This window comes from Capsicum annuum, chromosome 4, assembly GCF_002878395.1.
Source record: "Capsicum annuum cultivar UCD-10X-F1 chromosome 4, UCD10Xv1.1, whole genome shotgun sequence".
NCBI classification, from domain to species: domain Eukaryota; kingdom Viridiplantae; phylum Streptophyta; class Magnoliopsida; order Solanales; family Solanaceae; genus Capsicum; species Capsicum annuum.
The window spans coordinates 70,071,921-70,089,978 of record NC_061114.1 but is presented as its reverse complement, the minus strand read 5'-3'; the positions used below and the strand labels follow the sequence as shown (position 1 = coordinate 70,089,978).

Here is an 18,058-nt window from a genome sequence, read left to right as displayed (position 1 = left end):
TGACTTGATTTTCTTGACGTAATTTGATTCACCTACTTTGCGTGCATTCAGACGACAAATAAAAATATACTAAAAAAAAACATATTACTAATATTATTTGACCAATTGACCTACTCATGAAAATTAATATTAGATAAAACATAAAACTATTGAGAGAAATCTCCCTCTAAATAAGACTCTTTAAAACCTACATTGTGGATGCTACTGTGATATTGTATGAGAAGGGATGATCTTCTATTTATAGAATTCCAAAAATTACTCCTCTTGGAAAGAGATTAGCTAAATATAAAAAAGTTTTATATTTTCCTTTTAAGAATAGTAAAAGTAATTATAGTAGTACTTTTATTTTTCTTTCAAAAAAGTAAAACTTATACTTCGTAAGAATATCAAAACAAAAGTGCTAAGAGGTAATCGAGCATTTTCTTTTTTCACGAGGGAGAGGATGATTCTAGTTATCAATATCACTATTATCACCCTTACCTATTACTTGGATAACAGAACCCTTGGGTCCAATTGAATTGGGAAAATTCACTTCTGCAGCCACCTCTCTCTTCTATTTTGATTTACAAACACCAATTATTAGGTAAAGAGAAAAAATTATATTAAGAATTAGATGAACATGTCATTATGCATTCCCAAGGAAAATTTACCAACTCTTGCACACACGTAGGGGTCCTTTCCTGGACAAAGTTACAGCACTTCATCACCTATTATCTGCAACCCACTTTAAGATAACAGATTGCAATGGCCACTTTGTTTTGAGTGGTTTTAGTATATACAGCAGTAACTTAGACGACTTAAAAGATGGAGACAGCTTTGTAACTGCCTAATACCTTAAAGAACCTAGGACTGAAGACGGCAAAAATGTATAAATCGTCTTTAGCATTATAGCATACTTCCTCTTTCTGAGTTTGCCAACTGTTCTTGGAGTTGAAGACAGAGAGCAGAGACATCACAAAGCAACTTCTGGTATTGGCATACAGGTAATACCTCATGCGATATTTGACTGGGGTGCACTAGTAAATTTTGAAGTTGCATACATAGCACCGATGCCTTTCCATCTTTTTCACATGATTTAGCAATTAATTGAAGAAGTGTACAGGTTTGCTCCTGCTCAAGAGGAGCTGGTAACTGTGGTGGAACTGGGGGAACAAGGAAAGGATGTTGGAGTAGCTGAGGAATCCGCCATCTTTCATTTCGGTCCCATGCAAGACACTTCTTCATAAGATCAAGTAACCAGGGATTGGACAAAGGTTCATATGCGATAGCATGGTTTGGATCTGTTATAACTTTGAATTTCGCCCAGAAAGTTTTGAACTCTGAGAAGGGTGTTCTCCCGTAAACCATTTGGTAAAGGATACATCCCAATGACCAGATATCTGAGGGCCGACCACACTTTATGGTATTGCCATTTGCATCTGTCTCATTACACATAAAAGCTTCAGGGGACATGTAGCTTAAAGTACCCACCTGTATAAGAATTAACGTACACTAAGAAAGAAGGTATGAAGTTGATATTGCTGATTACGATATGTTTATCTTCCTCTCGGCAGTACACTATTCTTTTAGATGTCGAGGTGGGGCAATCAGATGCATTCCATGTAAATCGTAAAGAAAGAGAGCGAAATACCTGTGAATCACGCTGAATGTTGGTTGTGTCACACATTATAGCCTTCGCTATACCAAAATCAATCAGCTTTAGTGAGCCTCTGACAAGAAGGAAATTAGCTGGTTTTAAGTCCGAGTGGACGATCCGTTCCTCGTGTATGGTGTTGACAGCAAGAAGTATTTGCTGCAAAGTAAGCTTAGAACTTTTGAGTGCAATTCAAAAATATTTAAAAACTTTAAACCAGATTCCAAATCTGTATAATGTACGTCGTACGTGGTACATGAAATTAAGGTGACCACGTCTTTCTTCCCCTATACTAGATGGAAGGCTAAAGGATCATAAAGTTCTGCCTCAGGCAGTAGTTTATAATTGCCACAATACATAAACATGCCCTTTAACTTGGCTTCATATCACATTCTATGACCTCCAACTTTGGGTGTGCACAAGTGGGCACTTAAACTTGTATAAAGTTGAACAAGTAGACACATGTCCTATGTGGCATCCTACGTGGCCAATTCTTGTCCTACATACATCTTAGGTGTATCATGCCACATAGGACGTATGTGTCTACTTGTTCTACTTTATAAAAGTTTAAGTGTCTACTTGTGCACACTCAAAGTTGGAGGTCATACATGTAATTTGAGGTCAAGTTAAAGGACATGTTTATGTACTATGCCTTTATATTCAAACAAAAAAACAATACTTACAGCCAAATGAACCAGGTATATATGTTATCAAAAAGACAGAATTATAATATTAATAATAATTTTAAATTTAAAAAAAAAAAAAAGAGTGAGGCTTAAGACGGATACTGAAAGATTTTTTTCTTTAACTGGACTGTACAGAATATTTTGAAATCAAAATCATATTCTCAAGATATTTAAGCATAATCAAAATCTACCATAAATCAAGAGAAATTTACAGATTGAGATTGAAAAGTGACAATCTCAATTTATCAAAAAGCAACTGGCCAAAGTTCTGTTTATGGCATTTACTTGAGATATACAAGAACAAACTCCTGAATTGGACTTTGGTTCAATGATGGCAGTCAGTCACCTTAAAAGCAACATGGAGTTCATCTTCCCCATTCCCTTCCCTTGGATGGATTCCAAAAGTGTTCCTCAGATCATCTCGCCCTAGGCCTATCCAACTTTATGAATTTAAGTTCAATATGGAATTGCATACATCTTAAATTGATCAAACGAATGGGGAAATAATCAAATCTCCATCATTCCTTGGAGTAAAGAATATCGAGGTTCAAGAGCTCATTATAAGATATGATACTGATGGCCATTGAAAGCACATTCCTTATAAGAAGACAGCTAGGATCAGTATTACTTGATGTTCGACAAAAATCAGAGAGAAGTATTCCCTGATACTATCAGTTTTTATCTTTGTTGAACCTTAACTCATACAGTAAAATTCTTTGAGCAAAGAACGGTGCCTAAGAGATATTCGCAGAAGAGTCGACTTACCACTCCGAGTGTGCTACATCTTACTAATGAGACACCTATATCTAGTGTCCTCAAAAGCAAACTAAAAATCTATATACAGGCATGAGATGTGAATGATCAAATGGCGCAACTCCATAAAGCAAAAGATGCATTATAAATTAAGAAAACTTGAATTGCATGCTGCAACTGAACAATAGCTTTTATCCTAATTGTTCCAGGAATACATGTGCTAAACCTCAAGTACCATAATGATATACACTGAAGTAGGGCATAATTAACATTGGCCAAATACATACTTTACCCTTCCATGGAAATTCCTATTACACACCTTTTCTTTCTGAGCATTCTTTTACACCTTAACTTTTAAGATTCGTGTCCAAAGTGGCTGTGTTGTGCAATTCCCAGAAGGAACTTGGTCCAAAACTACCACCCGTTTGCCCTATGTCTTTACCTCTTTCTCCATTTCCAACCAACAGCAGATATTTTCCATTCCTAATTTTCAGTTCGACATTTCAACACCTCCCGCAAACTCCGCTATCCAACTCCAAAAAAAAAGGGCTAAAAAACAACCAAGAAAAAAGGCAAAAGCAATAAATGCACATTGATTCACTGCTGAGTGGTTTTCCCCTCAGAATCTCCCACATTACCAGACAGTAGGCTATACAACCTATGTTGCTTGGACCCTTCACTTTCGGTGCCGCACCTGTGCCAACATGATATGGGTGTGGTTGTGGGTGTCGGATCCTTACCCGATTTGGTCAACATTTGGGTTACTTTGACCAAAATCAACAGGGAAAGTCCCGACAAATTTAATGATCTCTAACAAAAGCTAAGGTGAAATTGAAGAAGATGGAATACCTTGTATGTATAAAATTCTATGTCACTCCTTTTCCCTTTAACCTCCTTCCACGATTCTGCTCTTGATCAATATTTTGTCCTCGAGTTTTCCACATCATACGCCATAATTTAAGATTTATAACTCTATCCGTAGATTTTTGAATTATTTTTAGCCGAATCTCCGCATACATATCTATACCTAGATCCATATCCCGGAATCTTAAAATTGAGATCATGAAGCATCCGACCTCTAGATCCGCACCCATATTGGACTCCCGCACCTGAGTCCGAGCAACTTAGGATACAACGTGGTTTTTCCTTCATCACTACTACCAAGGAAACTTATGTGTGATTATTTAGTAGTTCTGCATTTGCATGCCACACACATGGTTTTACAGGAGTAACAGTTCCACTTTATACAAGTTGAGGGTCTGTAAAAGGATGCCTGCAAAAACAGATTTGTAAAAGGATTTTCGTACAAGTTTAGGAGGTAAAGGATGAATTAAGGCATTACTACTCAATGCCGAAGTAAGATAGATGCAAGGGCATAGAAGAACTATAAGACACTAAACAAGAACCTGTTAGCTAAAAAGAACTTGCTAAAAATTTTGAATTCAGAACAGAAAAAATTTAGGACCAGGAATAAATAATGCAAACAACTTTAGTTTAGGAAAATGAATCCTCAGTAAAGATTAGGTCATGACAGCAACTTAGGTCATGACAGCAACTTCGTTAAACAATCTGTAACTGCAAATTAAGGCGAAAATAGAAAGAAATGACCTGCCAGTAAAATCGAAGCCAGTTTTCATCAATAATTGAATCAGAACCATCTAGTTCTCTCCATTTCTGAGACAGCATATGAGCCAAATCAATTTCACCGTATTCGAGAACCATGTATATGTATCCATCTTCTTTGACTCTGCTTTCATTATTACTCATCGAACCATTCATGACTTCATCTAGTAAATTCTTATCTGTAACCTAACAAAGAAGGGGTTGTCAGTATTTGCTCCAAAACTAAACTGCCAACATGTAAAACCCCAGATGGTGAACCCTCAACACCAAATGCAGGAACATAAAGTTCTAACCGCTTTGGTAAGCCTATAGATTAGGTTGAGGAAGCTAAGTTAGTAATTTAAACACAAGCGATTTTAGGGATAATCAATCACAAGGTGATCTCAAAAGAAATGCAAGCAACCCAGATTTTGTTGAATAAATTCATGAGATTGAACTTTTTCAAGGCCTAGGAGATCTGACCATCAGCCTTCTTAAACTGTAGATACAATTAATCACCACAAACTTCATGTTCTGAGTTCAAAATCAAGAGAACCATTACAAATATTATGTATAGATTTTCTTAATGATTATATTATGGTCAAGAAAATCATTAATATATATGTCATTATAATTAGAATCTTGGTAATTAGGAGACCTTATGCTCATAATTCCTATATGAGGAGCGATATTGTTTGCTACAAGCCCATTTAAAAATAAAAGAGTGATTTTTCTTTCTTCTTTTCTTCTCAGTTCTCACGTTCTGGAAGATCAAAGCGCACTATGCTCCGCTTCAACAAATGAGAGTTTTCGGTGGAACCGGTGAACCGCGCGAGCCGGTTAGATGCGTGGGACAGAGGGCTCGTAGTACCTGCTAGCGCGGCTACCAATTTTTCGAAATTGGACAGGTAAAGAGGGAGAATTCAAGATTCTAGAGTCTAAAGAAGAACAAACAAAAAGAGAAGAGAAAAAAGAAAAGGACAAAAAAAAGGAGAACACCAGAAAGGAAAAAGCACGGCTAGCGGTCTCATCTCTCCAAGGGCCCCTAATAAGCCTATGAAGTTGCAAAGGTCTCAACAAGGAACTGTCCATTTCCAGATTCATGGGCATTTATATAGCAGTACTACAAACTGGATAATAAGTTTTCTTGAATGTATGCCAACAGCGAGAAGCATGAGAAAGAGAAAATTACAGCTTTATTTGAAAATAGAAGTAAAATTCCAGCACATTTAACGTGGTCCATCATAGCCCTCATTCAATTTGTACGCTATTACGATAAGTTATTTGGGAATTGATATTAGCATCTTTGAATGTTCTAATTCTCACTTTGAATGTTCTAATTCTCACTTTGACAGTACCAGTATGAGAAGTTAAAGGAATTAAAATGTCTTTTCCTTAGAGCACACCCACCCACCCCCCAACGCCCTTCTTAATGACTTATCAAACAAACTTTCGAAATGTTCAAACAATCATATCAATGCAATGGTGCTAAAGTTGGTCGTCTGAAGGAAATTGACAAATTTAAAGGTACCTCTCCAGTTCCAGATGTTATCAACTGGAAGTGTAACAGTGATGGGAGGTTCTCTCTCAATAGATTATACAAACTGGAAGCGTTGGGGCAACGAGGAGGAAGTACAGGGCCATGTCCAAAGAGCAGAAATGTTTGGTCCCATCCATAATTAAACGTTTCACTTGGTTAGTGGCCAGAAGAGCCTGTCTCACTCATGAAGTCTTGCATTCAATCAGTACACAGATGCTTCCTTTGCAATGAAGCTGCAGAAACAAATAATCATTTGTTTCTGCATTGTAAAGTGGCAGCCCAATTATGGTCACTTTCCTTCAGCCTCACAGGTAACAACTGGACTATTCCAGAACATACAGCAGATTTTCTAAGCTGCTGGATTAGGAGAGGGGATAGCAAGTCCCAGAAAAGAGAGAAGTCCCTTCATGTATTTGATGGACAATATGGAAGGAAATAAACGGGAGGTTCTTCAAGGCTAAATCCAATACTTTGTAGAAGATTAAATGGAATTGCATTGTAAATTTTCCTTTTTGGTGTAAACTAGCAAATATAGAGGATGAAATCCAGTCGGTACATTTTTTAGGCTCTTTGTAATTAGCCATTGGTTATAGTTCTCTGTTGATAACTTTTTGGAGGTCTCCAATGCTGAGGATTACAAATTACCATTTAAAAAAAAAAAAATGTCACAAAAATATGGACACCAAGATGGATGCAGTCATAAAAGATTAGAAAATATTAGAAATGATCGCATGCATCAGAAGGTGCAAATAACATATATGGAGGATAAATGAGCTGTATGAGATCACTTTAGAAGCCTTCTTTTCTTATAAGATGAGGTTGCTTGAAACAGTTTGATCATGTTCTATGTTAACCTCCAAATGCACTTGTTTGAGGTGTGAAACTATGATGATGGGAGGTGTTAAAATGGACAAGGTAGACGTAAATTCAGAAAGAAGGAAATTTTCCTGATAGGCCTACAATCTCTTGGAATCCATACAAAATAAGTGAAACCAAGAATAATGGAAGAAAAAAAATCTATATAATGGATATCAATTAGTTGGGATTAAAGTTCAGTGAATAATGCACTAGGTATCTTTAGCCTCATTTAGAAACTTGTATGGCAGTGAAAATGTAAAGAACTTCTGTTATAAACCATAAATTGATTATTAGAATGATACGGGTATGAATAGAGTGACATGGATTGTGAATATTCATATAGGGGCCCTAGGTAGTTGGGATTGAGGGGTAGTTAGTTACTTATAGGCATCCTTAACTTATGCAGCTTTTCCTAGAGGTAATCCTAGGCAAATCCAGCCGTTGTTATGTCCATTAGCATGTTCAAAGACAGCACTGATGAGCAACTACCAGCATCCTCCTTTTAGCTACAGAATATTTTTCAATTGTTTCAACCATGAAATAACCAACTTTAGATTTTTTTCTCCCTGATCTTTTCAATCAGAAAATAAGCCAGAGTTCAACCCCAGTAAACAGTTACGGGTCGCTTGGTAGGGTGTCACTTGGTAGGGTGTGTAAGAGTAGTGCAAAACATGGTGTTTCATTGATACTTGCATTAGTAATGCTGGTATTTTATTTTTATTTTTTTGAGAATTGGTAATTAGAGGTGTGGAGGCAAACCCTTGAGTCTAAAGGGTTCAGGGTGAGCAGAAGCAAGACAGAGTATGTGGAATGCAAGTTTAATGACGTGAGGCGGGAGAATGGGTAGTAGTGAAGCTGGAATCACAGGAGGTATGTAAGAGGGAGAGTTTCAAGTATCTCGGGTCCATGATCCAGAGTAACGATGAGATTGACGAGGATGTCTCGCACCGTATTGGGGCGGGATGGATGAAGTGGAAGTTCGAGTCGGGGGTGCTGTGTGATAAGAAGGTGCCGCCCAAGCTTAAAGGCAAATTCTACAGGGCGGTAGTCCGTCCGGCCATGTTGTATGGAGCGGAGTGTTGGCCAGTTAAGAACTCCCACATCCAAAAAATGAGGGTGGCAGAAATGCGGATGTTGCGCTGGATGTGTGGGCCGACTAGAGGGGATAGAGTTCGAAATGAGACTATCCGGGAGAAGGTTGGTGTGACTCCAGTGGAGTGCAAGATGCGGGAAGCCCGATTGAGATGGTTCGAACACGTGAAGAGGAGGGGCATGGATGCCCCGGTCCGTAGGTGTGAGAGGCTAGCGTTGGATGGTTTTAGGCGGGGTAGGGGTAAGCCGAAGAAGTACTGGGGTGAGGTGATTAGGCGGGACATGGAGCAGTTACAGCTCATCGAGGACATGACCCTAGATAGGAAGGTCTGGAGGACGTGAATTAGGGCAGAGGACTAGGGCCAGTTTGAGTCGCTAGTGTAGGGATTTACTTGGTGGGAGTTTTATTCCTGTTATGAGTCCGTGTTCTATGTTTTATTACGAATCTGTGTGCTTTCCTCTGTTTTATATTACTTATGGGTGCCGTATTTATGTTATGTAATCTTGTGCCGTGCTTTACTATGTGTTTGTGTGGTATCTCGTGCCTTGAGCCGGGGGTCTATCGGAAACAGCCTTTCTACTTCTTCAGAGGTAGAGGTATGGACTACGTACATCTTACCTCCCCCAGACCCCACTAGGTGGGAATACACTGGGTTGTTGTTGTTGTTGTTGTGGTAATTTGTGTTCTTCAGCATTTAAAGATATGCTGGAGACCTTTCAAGGGAGAAAAAAAAAAGGAAAAAGAGCAATAAAAATACTTACAGAAAAATCAGTAATGCTGGTATTTGTAATGCTGAGATTTTTCTTATCCAGTGTTTGGTTAGGTGTATTAAAAATAACATGCATTGCATAGTTTTCTTAAAAAGAATATTTGTTTACAAAAATACCCTCCACAAATATGGTGGAAAGGATGTGGAAAAGGTTGTGAGGGGCAATTGTATCTTTAATCATGCTAATGCATACATTAGAACCCATTGCATTGCTAATACCATGGATTTCCACGTATTAGTTGTACACACCTTAATACCAAATAGAGTGGATAACTAATGCTAGATAGGTTGAAAAAGTGTACCAAACAAGGTACTAGCTAAGTTGTGCAGACTCTTCCCTTTCGATGCCGCACCCGTGTCGGATTCTCCAAAAATACACTACTTTTGGAGAATCCGACACCACCCGCTGACATTTTTGAAGAGTCCAAGCAACATAGGGTACTAGTAATAAACAAAGCTAATGCATGCATTATTTTTTTTAATGCACCCTACCAAGAGACCCCTTAATGTTTTCGAAAATCATTGACACATACCTCATAGTCAATTAGTTGAATGATGTTGTTCTTTCCCTTCAGTTTCTTTAAATACTCAATTTCCTGACAAAAGCCATATGCAGTAGCATAGTCACGACCTTTAAGCTTGATTTTCTTCAATGCATAAATTGAGCAATCTGATGCAATGACTTTGTGGACCTCACTACTTCCACCACTGCCTATTTTTCCAAGCCTTTGGTAAAGCTTTCCATTAACTTTGAAAAATATATCAGGATCATAACCTTTTTTACGAGACGAAGCTGCTGCTTTACTACCCACGCTTTTTTCTTGCTTTTCAGACTTAGAAGGTTCGAACTTCATGTTGGAAGATGAAACTTTTGTCAACGGAGCTTGAGATTGTATATCTGTTGCACATTCTTTGGCTGAGTTATCCTCACAAGGGGAAGTATCTTTAGGCATGTCACCTTTAATCAGCATACTATTCTTTGGCCCTACACCCATATTAGGTCTCTTAACTTCTGAATCAGTTTCGGTGGTAGAACTAGGTACTGCAATAGTTGTCTGATCAGCTGAAAGCCTGTTTTCATTCTTTGGAAAAGGATAAGAAGATTGCATCAGATGTTCAGATTTCTGTTTACCTTCCCCCAGTGACTCTATAGAGTCGCTCACAAGATGAGATTGCGGACAATAGGTTGTTGAGCTTAGCATCGGAGCAGATGTTGAGTTTATCAATGTTGTTGCACTGCAGGTTGATCCAACCACAGAAGCTTGAGTCACAGGGTGGCTCAACTCATTCCGTAAGAAGTTTCTGAATTGGTGAATCTGATCTGCAACTCCTAATGTTCTATTTGCCAATAGAGAAGAATTCCCGTTACCATCCACAACTGTGGTCTGAATATTTTGATCTCTCAAGACTTGGCTAGCAGCAGTCACAGCCTCCATCTGATTGCCTACATCCCAATCCATTTCTGTAAAAGTAAATGAAGTCACATGAGACAAGAAGTCCTCCATTACAGTGACCATCCGGTCATTGACACCTGCAAAAAGCATATGTAGTGTGTATACTATAACGTGCAAACTACTAAACAGACCTAGGTTGCAGTATGATAGCCAGTAAGACATCCTTTAATTTGATAGATAAGCACTAACAGATTATTCTGTTGACGACATACGGAAAAGCTCAAGATATGTCGAAGAGAAAAGAAAGTCATGTGCATTTAAGTTAGAGGAGTTCGTTCATAAATGGATCATACTACATTACCCTGAGACCTGGAAGTATTATCAGCAGCAAAGTGGACCTTCTTCTGCCCTTCAGCCAATAAAGAGTGCTCGCACTCCGTAACTATGGAAGCAGCTGTAATGTTGCTTCTCTGACCAGTGAAGGATCTTGGTTGATCTCTCAAGCTGTTGAAAGAATTATAATTCTCTCCATGTGTGTCTACTGTGGAACCATATTCTGAAGGTGGCATAGATGCATCCTCTTGAGCTTCTACGGTATCAGAGCCAATGTTCTTTGGTTGTGAAATACATTCCATCAATCTGTGACTCAGGGGAATCTCATCTTGGGTCTTCTTTGCTTCAACTGTACAGTCTGTATTCAAAGTAGAGCCTCTTGACGCTTGCCGTAGAGGACCTACCAATCTCCTTGGCATAATACCATTTGACTGCATTGTAGCTAAAGAATTCTCATGTTAGATCTCGTCTTTGAAAATTTGTCACCGGAAGTGAATCAGAATGGCCAAGCTCCAAAATTTTGGGAAAAGGGAAACAAAAAAAGAGAGAAGAAGCTCGTGGAAGTCCAACTTTAGATGAACAGAGATCAATTCTCAAACGACTAAAACAAACATGTACAGATGTATTTAAAATGAAAAAGGATAAGTTACTACAGCCATAAGTGCAACTATAAGATGATCAAGTCGTTGCTGGAAGGATAGAGAAATTTATAGTGATAAAATAAGGTGAAAGTCCTAAGTTGCTCGGACTCTCTAAAAATGTTGCCGCACCCGTGTCGGATCCTCCAAAAATGCGCTACTTTTGAAGGATCCGACACGCACCCGATTACATTTCTGAAGAGTCCGAGCAACATAGGGTGAAACCAGAAGTAATCAATGTAACAATATTAATAGCTTAATGGAAATGATGATATGGTGCCAATCATTAGCAAATAAGTACCACGGAAAAAGTACAACGCCTAAGACTCTTGCAAATTTATAAGATAAAAAACTTGAGAGCTTCTATGATCCACTTCATTCCCTAGCAGAGCAGGCACTTCTTCTCCGACTAATTCTAAGAGGTGCACAACTATCTGAAGACTTGTCACCTCCTGAAATACTGCTCATAAGCATCTCAAGGTCTACTTGGAAATGAGGGTCGAGAACGGACATCTGGTCATATGCAAAATCCAGCTAGAAGAAACTACTACCAATTAAGTTTCTTAAGTCTATCGCAACAGAGACAAATTACCTTCTAGAATGAGCACCAAAACAAACTACTTCTTTTAAGCAACAAAAACAACATACACTGTAATCCCACAAGTGGGTCCGGGGAGGGTGGTGTGTATGCTGCCTTACCCCTACCTTGTGAAGGTAGAGAGGTTGTTTCCGATAGATCCTCGACTCAAGCAAACCATAATAAAAACAAGTATGGAAAGGAAGATACAGTAATAAAGAAGTCATGTTGAACATAATGAGAATAGAACAGTGACAACAACACATACTGTGATAATCGAAGCAAAGGAAACAACAAGTAATAATAAAATCGAAGAACAACATAGTATATGTGTAATAATAACAAACTGATAGGGAAACTATCTACCCTAATCCTCAACCTTCATATGCTCCTACCTAGAGTCACGTCCTCGATAAAGTACAAGCGTCTTGTCCTGTATAATCACCCCTCCCCAATATTTCTTCGGCGTACCTCTACCTCTCCTCGTGCGCATCATAGTCAACCTGTCACACCTCTTCACTGGAGCATCTGTGCATCTTCTCTTCAAATGCCCGAACCATCTCAGTCTCGTCTCCCTCATCTTGTCCACCATGGGAGCCACTTCTACCTTGTCCAGAATATCTTTGTGCCTAATCCTATCTCTCCTAGTATGCCCCACATCCATCTCAACATCCTCATTTCACCTACTTGATCTTCTAGATGTGTGAGTTCTTGACGGGCCAATACTCCGGCCCATACAACATAGCTGGTCTAGAAACACAAACCTATCTTTAAGTCTTGGTGGCACATTCTTATCATGGAAGGCACTGGATGCAAACCGTCACTTCATCCATCCCGCTCTAATACGGTATGTAACATCATTGTCAATCTCCTCATTTTCTTGGATTATAGACCGAAACTTCCTCCGTTGAAGATGACTTGTGTATCAACCTCGCTTCTACATCTACCTTGTGAGTTACGTCATTGAACTTGCACTTCAAGTACTCTAGAGGTCCTTTTTTATGGCCAAGAAGACTTCAGGAGCTATCCTTTGGGTCAACCGCAACCTTCAAAACTCAGGGGTGATGGGCCCGCGTGTCAACATATTTCCACTTAAATACTGCACTTAGTTTGTTTGGCGCAAGGATATACTGCAATTTTCTTTGTAGATTCTATTTGTGATTCGCTCTGCATTCTCTTAAGACATTTTCATAATATTATCAAAAGACATAGGTTGCTTCTGATTGCTTTTAACTCCTTTACGAGTAATACACTTGTATACATGTATAAACTCTTTAATAGCAACAAGAAAGAATACCATTTGATGTTGCAATTCCAGGCATATTATTCTCCAACATAATGCATTCAATTGCAACTTTAACTTTACTACCAAACAATCTTGTCAAACATCCTGAACTCTTCTTCGAGAAAGGACAAGATAATGGACGTAATCTCAGTTGCAATTTTTATTTAAAGCTGGTACTTCCTTAACCCAAAGCCACAACCTTTTAAATTCGTAAAACTGAAATAGCTATATTTCAATAACGATTGCCTAAAGGTGGAAACAAACAACATCCATGATGAATAAAGAACTTCCCATGAGTTCCAGCCAAAATAAACTGAACCTAATAACCCAACAACCAGGAAAAAGCATGGCATGATGATATGACAAGCTCACTAACACGTGTTTATTATACTAGCAATATGCAGAAAAGGGGGGGAATGAAACAGCTAGATAACTATACAGAAACACAAGTATCCCTTAAACCCCGACAATTCTAATTACGTAAAACAAAAACTGCAAAAGCTGGTCCTAACAAACCCACGAGAAGAAGATAAAACGCAAATAAATCACACAAGAAGCAAAGATTAGACTTGTGCCTTCAACCTTTCTTTCCCAATTGTCATTTGCACTTAACTGAAGTTACCATATATCAGAATCAAGAGGGTAAAACCCATAAAACTATAGTTTTAATAGCTCAAAATTACAAAATGACCAGAAATTGATAGGACATGTCACCATACACTTCAGAGCAAGTACCTAAAGATAAAAGCCCTAATATAAAAAAAGATAATATCATGAAAAAGCGCTAAAATGTAGCGGCAGCGTAAGAGGAATAGTTACCCCGAGGACGAGGGCGTTTGAAGGCGGCTTGAATGTGACGGAGGAAATCCGGAGGAGAAGATGAGGAAGAAGACGTCGTCGATGTTGTTGAAGAGAGTGTAAAGGAACGGCTGACATTAGCGGATTCTGACGGATCGATTGGACAAATGGAAATGGGTTTCGTCGTCACTGCTGCTTCTGCTGGTCCTAGAAGGTTCGCCTTCTCACCCTCCATTGATCAATTGCAACTTGCATTTCTCTTCACTATGTAGTACTACACTATTCCGTAATAAAAGTATCATATATAGAAACAGAAAGAGAGGGAATAAATTTATACGGTGTTTAGTTTATGAAAATGGTGACGAATCTGTGGATCCATAAACATCAAATTGAAGAGCGAGACACGGGAGAGAGAATTTAAAGCTTCTCTTTTAAGTTCAAAATGGCTTCTTGGCGCTCCCCAAATGGGGCTGCTTTTTTTTTTTTTTTTTTTTTTGCACTTTGCGCTCCGAAAGTTTACGAACTTTTATTTTCTTTTTATGTAGAGAAAATAGTTTATTAATATCGTTTGATCATGAATATCATAATTTTTTGAAGTTAAAAGTTGTTATTGGAGTTGTGTTTGGCCATCTATATAAATTTGAGTTATTTTTGAAATTTTGTGATAGAAGTAGGAGTAAAAAAAATAAAAATAAGTTTTACTTATTTTTACTTTTCCAGATACAATTTCAAATTGAATTAAGATTCTCATGGTCACTATTTTCACTTTTTTCACTAAAGTAAAATAATTTTTTTAAAAAAATAAATAAATTATTTTTATGGACAAACGGCTGCTAACATTCGTTTAGAGAGCAAAGGTATATCTTGTTCCTCTACATTTAAAAAAAATTACTTTTTATGTTTATTTATTTTTTAACTTTTATTTTTATTTTTTTTATTTTAATTCATTTATCTCAATTTTTATTTTTATATTTTTTAATTTTTTTTTCTTTTTTTTCTCAAACATTATTTATTTCTTATTTCTCTTTTTTTTAATTCTTAAGTATCAATCTTTATTTTTTTTTTTATCTTTTATAAAAAAAATTCTTTGTTTTATTTTTCTCAATCTTTATCTTTATTTTTTTCTTCATATTTTTGTTTTTCTCAATCTTTATTTTTTTGGTTTTTTGTTCCTCTCTTTTTTCTTTTTTCTTTCTTCACCTTTATTTTTTTCTCTTTTTTTCTTTAATCTAATCTTTATTTTTTTTTCTTGTTTTTCTTTTTTCTCAGTGTCTATTATATTTTGCTAATAAATAAAAAGTTAAATAATCCGCAAAGAAAATCTTTTTCTCTGCTTGTCTTTAAGGCAAGAGTTATAGAATATCTCATAAATCAAGACACAATGTTGTAGTGTCAAGTATGGGGCATAACTTATTGTTTGAAATTTAAGTCTTGCCTCTAAGACAAGAATTATAGAGTATCTCATAATTAAGACATAATGAATAGTGTTAGCTGTTGCTCATGGGGAGTAATGTTGCGATCAAGCGCGCACACAAGTGCACGTGGTCCACCCAAGTAATATAGTGGCCTTAAAGAAAGCCAAGTATCGATCCCACAGGGACCAGTGTTAAACAACTGTTCAATTTCAGTTCAACTGTTAAGATTCAATCAGTACAAACATAACCACAAGAGTTTGAAAGTTATAATGTAATGTGAACTAAACAATGTGGTAAAGTCAAGGTTTGAACAAACAATGAGAGAAACCCAGGGTCAAGGCACTGTGAACAATCATACTATGTTATAGAACTTCATTGGTTAGGCTAATTATCTTGGCTGTTGGTTCACGGGGTCGATAATAAGACTATGGTCTTCCAAACCTGTAATCGATTACCTAACTTAGCCCCACAACTGCATAGTTGAGTGGGGATACGAGAACTAAGTTAAATGCATTCATATTTCAGCCTATAATTAAATTAAATAGGAAACTTAGGTATATTCCTATCCTAAATGCAAATTATAACTCATCCAAGTAAGATTACAATTCTATTCTATTCATCCCACGTTCTGCCTTATCATTAATCCTTCCAGGTGTATAATAGAGTTAAGCATGTATTCTAAGGATCGTGAATTCTTAAAATAGTAATAACAAGGATAAATAAACAACCAAATATGATAAGCAACCAAAAACAAATTAATTCATAACCATAATACTCATGTTCTTGGCCTTAACCCCGGAAAAAGGCGTTTAGCCACTCATGGATGTAACAAGAATCATAATACAATAATCCATGTATAAATCCAAGAATAAACTAAGGTAAAAGATTAAAAACCCTATTTTCAACCTCCTTGATTGTGTGTTAAAGCCCTAAGGTCGTCCAAGGTATTAAACATAATGACTAAGAGTCCTATTTATACTTGGAATAAGATTGTCGATTTTAACTTAGGTCCGTGCCACACCAATATCGTTCCATCTAAATAGTGTGGAATGTCCTAATCACGATGAGCTACTAGAAATTACTTCCAAGGATGTTGTTAAGGGCATTCCACGGCCCTATCGCGGCACCTAGGCAGCGTGGCGTGCCAAGGAGTCCAAAACATCCAACTTTAGCCAAGTCTTGTCCCATGCTTTTGTCCTTCAAGTCCAAGCTTTATGATGTTATTTCCACTTAATTTCCAGCTTATGTAACCTCTATATATCATCATGATCAACTAACCAAGCATCCTATAGCATCAAACACCATATATTAGAGCTCAGAACAAGATACAAATTAAGACGGTGAACTAGTAAAGGTCATAGCTCAAGCTAAGAGTATTAGTTTTATCCTTTTGATCTTTAACTTATTGGTTTGACTCCAAAATCATTATTCACACACCTTAAACACTACATTTACATAAGATAACACTTAGATTCTTATTTATACAGGAATTAACTCATTAAGCTCAAGAGAAATCCTCAAAACAAGTCTAATTAAGCCCGGATAACAATACTGAGGTGCATAAATCCACCTCAGATCATCACTCCACACTTAAAGCCTTCTTCGTCCTCAAATAAATCTTTATTCTAAGAATTATAATCACAGAAGTCTCCACACTTCTACTACAAGCAAATATTCAAGCTAGCACTACAATGACTACACAGATAGCAAGTTTCACACACCAACATGTCTTGTGCAATTGTGAACTCAAGAATACTACATCAAAACATCCTAACCTCAAAAATTGACTCACTAAGTTAGAGAACTCATGCATATTACTCAATCACAGAGATCATATAAATCAGCTAACTATCATTCAATATGTGCCCACACCACAAGAGAGTTACCTATATTCACTCGCATAGATGCAATTATCATAAGAATGGGTATAATGATCAAATTAAACTCACTCTCACAAAGAATTCACAGGTTACACATGATGAACCCTAGGCTTGCCCTTAGTGTAGTACTCTACTAATATCATAATGTTAAGGCTTAGGATCAAATAGGTTTTTAAGGGTTGTAATGTAGGCTAAGGGACGGGTAGGAACTATTTTAGACATGAATAGTAACTATCTTCCCTAAGCGCTTTAATACATCAAATAAATACTAAGCTTTCTCTATTAACAACCAAATTCCACCACATTCGTCTACACACTTCTCGTGTTTTGCCCTATCTCATTAAGCTAGTCAAAAGTACTATGAAAAGGAGTATTTTCTCTCACACACGATTAAATTTAGGCATATTTTTCTTCTTTCCTAACCACCACACATCAATGTTTTTTAAACACCAATAGCTAATTTTTGGGGCCTCACTTTCACCTCTTTTCTTCTTATTTTCACACTCCTTTACTTCATTTATTTTCACTTAAAGCACTTAGGAGCTTTAGATCAAATTAAGGTCAACTAAAGAAGGGGAACAAGCTATATACAAGGCTATCAATAAAATAGGCTAAAGGATTAATGGGGCTAACTAGAAACATACATAAGGGTAGATAAAAAAGGGTATAAAACATGGTTATCAAAGAAATGCATATATCATCTCCTAAACCTACACTTTTTATTTTGTTTTACACACACACCAGACAAGTTCTAAACATCAAATACAACAAGAAATACAACAAAATCCTCATATCACAATTGGC

The 18,058-nt window shown here is 37.2% G+C and overlaps 1 protein-coding gene across 4 annotated transcripts; it reads right to left on the bottom strand.

Moving 5' to 3' along the window:
• Positions 1 to 582: 582 nt before the first annotated feature.
• LOC107867980 (serine/threonine-protein kinase MPS1) lies at positions 583 to 14,466 on the bottom strand. Of its 4 annotated transcripts, XM_016714505.2 has the most exons (7): positions 13,981 to 14,465; positions 10,690 to 11,103; positions 10,067 to 10,396; positions 9,468 to 9,976; positions 4,681 to 4,881; positions 1,631 to 1,792; positions 583 to 1,470 (listed from the first exon to the last, which is right to left on the bottom strand). In XM_016714505.2, the coding sequence occupies exons 1-7, from the start codon at positions 14,192 to 14,194 to the stop codon at positions 886 to 888; spliced, it is 2,415 nt and encodes an 804-aa protein (XP_016569991.1). In that variant the 5' UTR covers positions 14,195 to 14,465; the 3' UTR covers positions 583 to 885. The 4 variants fall into 4 exon arrangements, with proteins under 4 accessions (XP_016569991.1, XP_047267813.1, XP_016569990.1 ...); XM_047411857.1 differs by having other exon boundaries at positions 583 to 1,418; positions 9,468 to 10,396; positions 13,981 to 14,466; XM_016714504.2 differs by having other exon boundaries at positions 9,468 to 10,396; positions 13,981 to 14,464.
• Between the last annotated feature and the right edge of the window lie 3,592 nt (positions 14,467 to 18,058).